The sequence below is a fragment of the Nicotiana sylvestris genome, chromosome 4, assembly GCF_000393655.2.
Source record: "Nicotiana sylvestris chromosome 4, ASM39365v2, whole genome shotgun sequence".
NCBI classification, from domain to species: domain Eukaryota; kingdom Viridiplantae; phylum Streptophyta; class Magnoliopsida; order Solanales; family Solanaceae; genus Nicotiana; species Nicotiana sylvestris.
The window spans coordinates 181,146,509-181,156,978 of NC_091060.1; the positions used below are offsets into that span (position 1 = coordinate 181,146,509).

At 39.3% G+C, this 10,470-nt stretch overlaps 1 protein-coding gene across 2 annotated transcripts; it reads right to left on the reverse strand.

The window, feature by feature from the left end:
- Positions 1 to 889: 889 nt before the first annotated feature.
- On the reverse strand, positions 890 to 7,262 carry LOC104244815 (protein FAR1-RELATED SEQUENCE 5-like). 2 transcript variants are annotated; one of them, XM_009800312.2, is made up of 3 exons: positions 6,953 to 7,262; positions 4,741 to 6,856; positions 890 to 1,363 (listed from the first exon to the last, which is right to left on the reverse strand). In XM_009800312.2, the coding sequence occupies exons 2-3, from the start codon at positions 6,838 to 6,840 to the stop codon at positions 1,199 to 1,201; spliced, it is 2,265 nt and encodes a 754-aa protein (XP_009798614.1). In that variant the 5' UTR covers positions 6,841 to 6,856; positions 6,953 to 7,262; the 3' UTR covers positions 890 to 1,198. The 2 variants fall into 2 exon arrangements, with proteins under 2 accessions (XP_009798614.1, XP_009798613.1); XM_009800311.2 differs by having other exon boundaries at positions 4,741 to 7,262.
- Positions 7,263 to 10,470: the final 3,208 nt, after the last annotated feature.

A 10,470-nucleotide genomic window follows, 5' to 3' on the forward strand; every position in this document is an offset into this window, starting at 1 on the left:
AGGTGTGGTTAAATATCTACTTGTAACTAACTTTTAAAAATTTTGATATTTTGATTCAAACAAAACATCAGCATCACATTAACCACTTCTGTAATCAGAAGATTTGTGAGAGGGGTGGTTTCTTCGGTGTTTTTCCTTTAAAAAAAATATGCTTGTTGTGTGTATATCTCAATGTTGATCATATCTCTGGCAAATTTGCAGGTAGTGCCATTGACATGAAAAAAATGTCTTTTGTTCACTTCGTTCAGTTTCCAGTAAACAAATTGTTCAAGAACTTTAAGGCAATATTCTTCAGTCGTGTATTTAAAATAACAAAACACACAATCCTGCTTTGATACCAATGTTAATTAATAATCGCGGGGCGAGAACAACATTAGCGTACCTATCAACGGTGCGGAAGAATTGTTGAACTCACCACCAAAAGAATTGCCCCAAGACGAACTTTGAATCTCTTGGAAAACAAAGTTTAGTTTCACAAACTATATGTCTTTGTTCTTGTGTGTTTTTGCGAAAAGAAGAAGAGAAATCTTCACTGTTATGGAAGAAGGAAATAGATGGAAAAAGGAAGAGCAAGAACCCACCCTTTTGTTTTTCTTCTGTTCGTGTATTTCCTTTCAATAGGAAGACCAAGTTATTATGCAGAAAATAAATTAACTGCTATGGGAAACTTGCTCAACTGCATCCAACGTGTAGTAACTTCTCCAAAGAAGTTACTTTGTACTCAAACTCTATCTCTTCCCAAATGGGTTGGGTCAGCCCATATAGAGTGACCCGGTATCCGAATTTTAATACCCAACAACATCTTTGCTGAAAGAACTATTTTTGTGATTCCTTGCATAAGGATTCAGAAAATACCGTGCTGCTGCCTACAGATATCATTAGATGTATATAGATAAGACAAGCCCTCGACATTAATCAATACCTCACTTGTAAAGAACAAAAGGCCGCGTAGCCGATACAAAAGCAGTTCATACACGTACAACACCCAGTTACCCCCTCTACCAAAATACAGCTCTCGGGTCAGATCTAGTTCAACCATATAGATGGAAACTGTTACATTGTAATTTCTCCTCCATAGCAAGACGATAACACATGCAATCCTGACAGGCAAAAAGTGGACTTGCGACACTTGGGAGTCACAAGTTTTTCCCCAATGGAGTGTATATATATAAAAAGAATTTGAAGTGTCTTATATAGCTCATGTCATTTGATTAAACCTCATACTTTGTATCTTCAAAGATATTCTCAGCTTCTGCTCCTCCATTTCTCTCAATATACTCAACAGTTTTGCTCGATAAGCTTCACATATCCCAGTTGCATTTACCACAGCAGTTGTTAATTCCAAAATTTTCTCATCTTGACTCTACAAAAGGTAAAACAAATGCATATTGTGTCAGTTGACTGAAAGCATGATGCATGAATGGTCAAAAGAGCATCACATAACTATATGTTGAACTTCTATCAGGGAAAGCTAGTCTCTCGACAATGTGAGTGAAAATTAGAGTCCATGGTCTCGAGCTGTTCTATTGGTCAAACAATCTCATTGTTGACCTTTGAATTTATGGCTCAGCTTGTGAACATGTTGAATCATATTCATGAAAGGTAAAAGAAATGCATATTGTGTCAGTTGCACACTAAAATCATTGATGCATTAATGGTCAAAAGCATCGGAAAACTAATATGTTGAACTTCTATTAGCAAACCGAGTCTCCTGACAATGTGACTTAAAATTGCAGCCCACAGTCTCAAGTTGATTTATTTGTGACTTCAAATTCTAGCCCAAAGTTTCATGTTGACCTCTGAATTTATGATTGATCAACCATGACATTGAGTTATAAGATATTCATGGGTCACATCCACGACAGGGCTGCTTCTTGACTTGTGGTGAAGGGGTTGGCAGGATGTCCTTTCTAAAGCCATAGGTCAGATCCAGTCCCCTGGAATCATGTGCTAAAAATGCCAAGGCTAACGCAAATTTTATTCTTTGTTAATCAACTCAAAAAGTCATAAGAATGACTTCGACGTACAATTGAAGAAAACTTCGGCGCTAAATGCTAGCATTAGTTTCAGACAAACCTGATTAGAGTTCCTCCTTGGCAGTAATGCAAGATATTGGAGTACATTTTAAATAATAGGAATAAACTGGAAAAAAAATTAAAACTTAAAAAGGAAAATAGAGGGCCGTAAGTGCCTGCAATTACGTCTTAATGCAGGCACTTGATGTTTTTTGGGCATAAGATGGAAGGGAAAGTTTAGAGGACTGCTGAAAAGGAAGCAAGAAGATGAATATGACCATGCATGGTGAGCAAAAATAGGATGGCAAAGGATCAACATTGGCAGTGGATTGGGAGAGGAAAACAAAAGGGTGGGTAGCTTAGAAGGCTTGAGGAGCCAAGGCAATGCAGATATATGAGTAACCTAAGATTGACTAGGATAACCACATCATTTACCAAGCTTAAGCTGTTAGAGATAAGACACTTTTATTCATTTATTTTGGGTGTGCAGACAAAAGTAATAGCCAGCTGCTATTGGTTTCAGTAAAAGCATGTTTTAGGGTTTAGGGGAAGTAGTTCCTTGTGAGAGAATCAGAGAGCAGCACCCAAAAGAACCCAACTTACCCATAAACAGATCATCTTAACATAGCTCTTCCTAGCAGATAAATGTGAGAAGATAAAATTCTACCACAGTATATAGGAGAGGACAAAGAAACGCAAACAAACTTCATCAAGACTTTGAAACACTCGCAATGCGTCATTAGACTAATTCACAATCTAGGAAATAACACTCTCAAGGTCAAGTGACACCAAATAAAATTAATGCATGTGAAGATGTGACCAGTGAATATCTACAAGGTTCCAAGATCCAAGAAGCTAAATTCATTAATAATTTCATATGGGCTTCCAGAGACAAAAGATATAATCGATCAGAGTCCTTGTTTACAGCTGTGATGGATTCAAAATCCCTTAATTGCAACTTTGCATTTTCTTTTTAAGAACAACAAAATTGAACAGATAATAAGTAACACAAATAATGAAAGATCGGAGACCAAGCACAAGCAGACGACTTATGAACAGCACCCTATGAGGAGCCATGAGACTTGAGAGCTCAATGGTTACGTATAACAACATCAAAACTTAACTATCCTAATAGAAAGGAAAGAATGTAGAGTGAACAATAAAGGACTAGTGAAATTAACTAAGTTGTTCAACCATTACAGAAGGCACGAGCTGTTTTTTTTTTGCGGGGTGGGGGGTGGGGGGGGGTGGAAGCAGTGTTGTTGAAGGCGAAAAATGTTAATAAGCGCTCCAAATCTATTGGGGCTCTAAGCACAATTAAAGTGTGGGCTTTAGTTAAAAAAGGCAAAACGAAGAAAAAATGAAAACATATATGTATGAAATGCAAGAAAAATTAAGAATTTCATTCATAACGATTTCCGTAACAACTAATATCTTTTTGCCAATTAAATTTATTGTTTTGCACCGCTTTATTCAAGATAGAACTTATTGGCAATGAGGTGCACGCCTTAGTGCCTTGCCTACACTGAAGGCACAACCTCAGTGAGGCGAAACACATACCCTGAGTTTTTTTGAGCTCTAGGGCTTAAGTGCGCCGCAAATGAGCCTTTGACAACACACGAGCATGGGCGCGCAGGGGTAGGGGGATAAGGTACAAAGAATTACAATGACAATTTTGTTTCGCTAATTAGCATTTTGACCTCTTTAAATTCTCAACATGGACGGATTGGGGGCCCCTACCACCCCCACCCCACCTCCCAAAGTACGAACTTTTTTCATTATTTTGAATCTTAAAATTTTTCAAAGTTCCAAATAACATTTTTAAGAAATAATAAATAATTTTGACCTTTCCCAATCTTTATCAAATTTGCTAGTCCTTTTCCTATAGAACCTTGCTACTCCCGGATAAGTGCCAAACCCCCCTCTTCCTAGCAATAAATCTTGGGAATGCCATTGTTCCCTTTTCATTTTTTTGTACAGCGATGGTGGTTAGACCAACTTGCTAGCACATCGACTATTTTATGATGTACCTGCACCCTTCCACTAGTACAAGCACAGTAACTCCTTGTGTCAGGGCTTAGATGGGAAGACACCACCGGACATTTTTGCCTCTTCTGGGATATGTACCCTGTTCTCCAATGATCTTAGTTCACAATTTATCAACCGCTAGGTGATGCTTTGGGGTGTAGTGAATGCCACTGATTCTCAGCGAAGAACTAATTTATGGAAGTTACGGTGTACAATTTAGCAAAATTACAGAGTTAAAGCATACAATCTAGGTAAAATAGGAAAGACAATCAATCTGATTTACTTCAACTTCCATACCATTAGATTTGAGAGCACCATGCAGTTGAGCTTTTGCACATAGAAGCAGCAGAATTAACAAAGAGGATCCACTCATGTACATGCTTTTACTTCTCTAATTGGGAGTAGAAGGCATGAGACTTCAAGCAGTAGTCAACCAAATGAATTTACAGACAATGGAAGATGAGTCCTAATGATCATCAGAGTACTAATGCATACCCAGAAGAAATAGGGTTATCTACAATAAAAATCGAATGGTACCAAAAGCTCACACAATTACAATGCTCAATCATCAAGAAGGAGGGGAAAAAAAGTGAATATGAATTTGCATTGAAGACAGTACGCATGACATACACCAGCAGAAACAACATCCCACTAACTTCTGGGCGGAGCTGAAAGATTTCAAAGAGAAAGAAATTACCACCAAGCAGGAGTCACCACAGCCAGCTTGATTTCCATTCAAGTTGAATTCCTTTGCTTTGTTCATGTCTAGACTCTTCGGTGCTGCTGGAGTACTGCACATAGCAGCTGCAACCTTCTTGGAAGCTCCACGTAGAGCATCCATAGCAACTTTGTACACATTTTCCGAATCCACTCCTTCTTTGACATATTTAGTTGCTTCTAGGCTTAACTTTTCAAAGCGGGCAGTGAAGGACTCATTATGACTACTTGGCAATCCAAGATCGTCTTCATCCAATACAACCTCGCTCTTGGCTTTTCTTGTCCAACGTTTTAGTACATAGTGAGATGGAAGCCTCAGAATGTTTTTCACTCTAAAAACAGCTAAAATGTGCTTACATGGAATACCTGAAAAGGCAAACAACTGGCAACTGCAGCTAGCTTTCTTCTCAAAGACATTATATTGGACATAATGAACTTTATGATCCTCTCCAAACTTTGCCACTTGATACACTACATCTGGTCTTGTATCATTAATTACAGTTGCAGGGTAAGCCAGAGTCTCCATTAGTTCTCGTTGAAACATCAAAAATATTTCCCTTGTATAAAGATTAGCTGCTTGTTTTTCCATGGGAGATGGGGTCTTCAAAATAGGAGAAATATATATGGTATCATTCTCCGCCTTTACCTCCTTCTCGTGTCTACTGGCAGTAGCTTTTTCATACCGAGTCATTAGGATGTGAATGTTAGTCGATGCATCTATATATCCATCGAAGAATGAGTTTGTAGTGTCACTAGTTTTAGCAATAGATGTCTCCCCAAAAAATGTATCTCGAAGGTAAATTGGAACCCAGTGTTGTCGAGCATCATACATCGAGTGAAGCCATTCGTCATCCTTGAGATTGTATCTTCCAAGAAGGGACTCCCAGCATAATTCAAACTCCTCAATTGTCTCAGGCGAATTGACACATTTCTGGAATTCTGCTTCAAAAATGGGAAATAACTGGAGTGAATGCGACAGCCTCTCCTGTACTTGTCTAAAAATATTGGATTTGCAAAAGCGGTGACGAGCGCCAGGAAATACGTCTGCAATTGCTGACCTAATGATCCTATCGTGGTCTGTAGTTATAGAAACAGGATGGCGACCAGACATTGCGGCAAGCCAATTTTGAAATAGCCAAATGAATGATGACTCTGATTCATTGAGAAGCAAGGCACAGCCAAATAAAACTGGTTGACAGTGATGGTTTACTCCTATAAATGGGGCAAAAGGCACCCGGAATCGGTGAGTCCTATAAGTGGTATCAAATGTAACAGTATCTCCAAAATAAGAATAATTCATTCTGGAGGTTGAGTCGGCCCAAAAAATGTTCCCCGATGGACCACCTTGAACAACATAAAAGAAACCGGGATCCTCAGCCTGCTTCTGCTTCAAATACTCAAGGATATAGTGAGCACCAGTACCTAGAGTCCTCTGCCTGGTTTGGTTCATATAATTCTGGCAATCAGATTTAGTGAAACCAACATTATTAATGCCACCAGATTGCTTAATTAAGACAGACATAACGCGAGTAGCGCCCAAACCAGCAGCTTGGAGGGTATCAATCAAGCTGCGGGCAGGACCAGAGACATGCCTATGTGATCGAAGCAAATGGACTTGATCAGGGGGTACAAGCTCATGATTATGGTCTTTGACGAATTTAGTAATAGCCCATTTGCCAGAAGCCTGCTTTTTGACAGTCAAGTGAGCCTTGCAACCGACCCTAGAGACAATTCGCTGGCGCCTGGGTTTGTGTTGTTCATCAGGCCTAGGGTTAAAGCCCTCTTTGGAGCACACCAATTGGCGGCTACTAATAATGTTATCGCGACGTGAACGTCGATAAGCACTGACCCGAGTCCCAAACCCGACTCTGCGTGCATAGGAATTGTAGAAAATTCGAGCAGCCTGCTCAGATTCGAATTCCATGCCCTCATAGGGTTCTAGGTCGGAAGAAGAGCATTGGTCTCGTGAGTCCAAGCCAGATGAGCTGTGCTTGTAGTTGTCTTCTTCTTCTTCTTCTTCACCAGAACCCACATCGAACTCCATTGCATCGTTTTCCAAATTTAAGGGTTGAGATTCCATAATTAAGTTGACAATGCTATAGAAAGAAGAAAACATGAAAGAAACAAAGTTGGGCAAAGAGTAGTTTTTCAATGTAGAATTTGGTTATTAACAGAATAAATTATTGACTGACCGCGAAGTCTACGGAGAGCGACGGAGGAGGAGCTTTCATGCGGTGGCTCAGTTGCATTTCCAAGCGCTGAGCCTGAGCTTCAGTCATCTTTCGTAGCCAAGTTCAGTCATCTAAATTTTGAGCTGTGTATTTCTTTTTCTTTTTGCAATAAAGGCAGGAGAAAACGTGGCTTTTGCAACGGATTGATGGAAGCAAAATTATTAATCATAGATGTTCCAGGATTGTGCTAAATTTTTGGTAAATATCATAATTACCGTATCGAAATGAAATTTTTTGTTATTTGGTTATTCAATATTTTGAGTATTCACGGATCCGAAGATCCCTATTTTCGAACTCGATCAATTGGTTATATTCCTTTTGTGAGGAACAATTGTTGAGTGAATGTTTTACTTCTGCCCAATAGACCCCCTATCCTTATCCATCAAAAAAATGCTATTGATATTTTTCATTGCCAATATCCTATTTATCATCGATGACTGCAAGGCTATATTGTGAGTCGGGGAATTGGTTTAGGTATGAAAAAATATTAGTATTAGGTATGGTATTTGGTATTTTAAAATAAAATACTGAAATATCGATATCATACCGAAATATCTATTATATTACATAATACACATATTATTTATTATAACATAAATATAAAAGTCTAAAATTTTACTTTTCTTTACTCTCTAAGTTCATCAATTAAATGTAAGCAAGTAACAAGGCATTTCTAATGATATAACTTATTCCTTTATGTATAGTTTTCTCTCTCTAGGTTGATATTTGTTAGTTTTGGATAAAACTTTATCAACAAATAGTTTTAGTTTTGTATTTTTGAGTATTTTACTTATGAATATTACAGACTATGACTCTATACACTAGTTAGTATTCAAACCGAATAAACCGAAGTTATCGAACCGAATAAACTGAAACCGAAAGGAGAAAAATCGAACCATACCGAATTTAATTAGGTACGGTGTTGGTATAACATTTTTAAAAATTGAGTACCGAAAATACCGAACCGAAATGTCTAAATACTGTCCCGTACCAACCGACGAACACCCTTATGTTTCACCATATTGTAAACGATTGAATTTTATTTGAGTTTGAGTCCATTAAATTATTTGGACCACATGATAAATTCAAAGACGTGTCAGCTCAAACAACGATTACGGGCTAGAATAATTGAATTTATTATTTAAATCTAATATGTGTATATGGATTTAATTAAGAGCCCGAGTTAATGGGGCTAGTTCATCTTGTTGGCCTTCAAATGATAAGCCCAAAATCCATGCCACGTGTCAAATGACATGGCACGCCAAGTCAAATCAAGGGCCACTAAAATCATGTCACACACATAAGTGATGTACATGCCAAGTCAAATGTAAGGACCAATCAAATGTCGCAAAATATTCAAATGACATGGTTCAACCAATTATGTGCAAGCTTATCACATAGCTTTAGTGATAGGTTTGATGACTCGAGTTGGCCAATCAAATTGGAGGAAAAAGATATGTGTTTATCACAAGTTCCCTCCCTACAACTATAAATAGGGGGTCTCCATAAGGCCAAAGGGACAGGAAAAAGGATAGATATTGAAGCTCTCCTCCACAGTGGTGATTCACAAGTCTTCCACATAGCAAGTAGTCGTTGTCTCCAAGGGGTGAGCCGCAAGTTTTCCATCCTCCACGTATGTGATCAAAGCCTAGCTCCGCATTCGTGGTCAAATCCCAACAACAAGTGGTCCATCAATTCAAGAACAAGCGAAGCTCTCGAATTGACAGTCGTGAGGAGAAGAATCAGAGGATTACATCTTTTAAACTTAAGATTGTTCAAAGATTGTAACTCGCATAAATTATTGAAATACAAACACTTTTTTTGTCGCTATATTTCTTGTCTTGATTATTGTTTTCAGGAATGAAATTTTAGTTGTTACAAATTTTGGCACGCCCAGTGGGACCATCTTTGCCTCTCATCTCTTCTCTCCAACAATCAAAATCCAAGAACGCTAAAATGGCTTCAAAGAGAATCAACTCCGGTTCAACTTCCACCAAGGCTGCTAACTCCAGGTTCTATGCTGATGTGGAAAGCATTCTCGATGTTACCTTTGGAAGTTTCGGACCAGTTACAAGGAGCAAAGCAAGCTCTTTAGGACAACAAGCACCCCAAGTGTCGTCTGCGTCAACCCCTATTTTGGGATCTTCATCCTCAAAAGGAGCAAGGTCTTCCACAAATGCATCTGAAGGAGCAAGCGATGTTGCTGAAAAGATCAAGAAAACTCTTGCTCTGCTTGACCTCTCCGGATCCAAGCACTCTGCTGTGAAGGAAGATGATGATGCTTCAAGTGATGGATCCTCCCCACTTACACCACATAGCGTGAGCCGATCAAGGATCAATCTGTGTGAAAATCCATGCTACTCTCCATCGTCCACGACAATCATGCAAGCCATGGTGACAAATACTTCATCCATGGAGGAGCAGTTGGCAAACTTGACGGAAGCAATCGCTGGCTTGACCAAATGCATGCAAAATCAAGAGGCTAGAATCGATAAGCTAACAAACATGGTGGGAATCTTTATGGAAGAAGAATCTACCCATGCACCCGGCAAGCTCCCAGAAGTTCTAGAGAGTGACTCTCTCCCAAGGCAAGCAACATCCACTAAGGCTATCCCTGTCTCATCTGAAGGAATGATTCCAATCGATCAACTGAAGGAGTTCATTGAATGAACCATTAAGAACAAATATGAAGTTGCTGCCAAATCCTCTCTTACATATGCAAAGCCGTACACTGCAAGGGTAGATATGTTGAAGATGCCTGCTGGCTATCAACCTCCAAAGTTTTAACAGTTTGATGGTAAAGGTAACCCCAAGCAAGATGTTGTGCACTTCGTGGAGACGTGTAACAATGCTGGGACGTATGGAGATTACCTCATCAAGTAGTTTGTCCGCTTGTTAAAAGGAAATGCTTTTGACTGGTACACAGACCTCGAGGCTGGATCTATCGATAGTTGGGATCAACTAGAGCAAGAGTTCCTTAACCGCTTTTATAGTACGAGACGTACTGTGAGTATGATAGAACTTACAAATACTCGTCAACGAAAGGGGGAACCAGTCATCGACTTTATCAATCGTTGGAGGAATGCAAGCCTCAGCTGCAAAGACAGGCTTAGTGAAGCTTCAGGCATAGAGATGTGCATCCAAGGCATGCATTGGGGATTGCGCTACATCTTGCAAGGTATCAAGCCTGACACATTTGAAGAACTTGCAACTCGTGCCCATGACATGGAATTGAGCATGGCCTCCGCTGGAAATGAAAGGCTACCCATCTATGAACCTCGCAAAGGGAATGGAAAGCAAGAAGTCAGGAAGTGGGGCAAGTTCTTATCCAAGTCTGAAAGCAAAGAAGCTATGAATGTCAACACGTCACCTATGAAGTTCACGACGAAGGTGAGCAAGAAGCAGAGTATGAAATCCACTTAAAAGCACTTTCTAAAAAGCTTGGCCAAACACAAATTATTTCTCAAAAGTGCTTTTCA

Bases quoted from the DNA above. Each gene is read 5' to 3' on its own strand.
- LOC104244815 (XM_009800311.2), bottom strand. From the start codon at position 6,876: ATGTTTTCTTCTTTCTATAGCATTGTCAACTTAATTATGGAATCTCAA. The intron at 1,364-4,740 runs GTAATTTCTTTC...TACCTTTTGTAG, and splicing joins GTGGTGACTCCTGCTTGGTG to AGTCAAGATGAGAAAATTTT.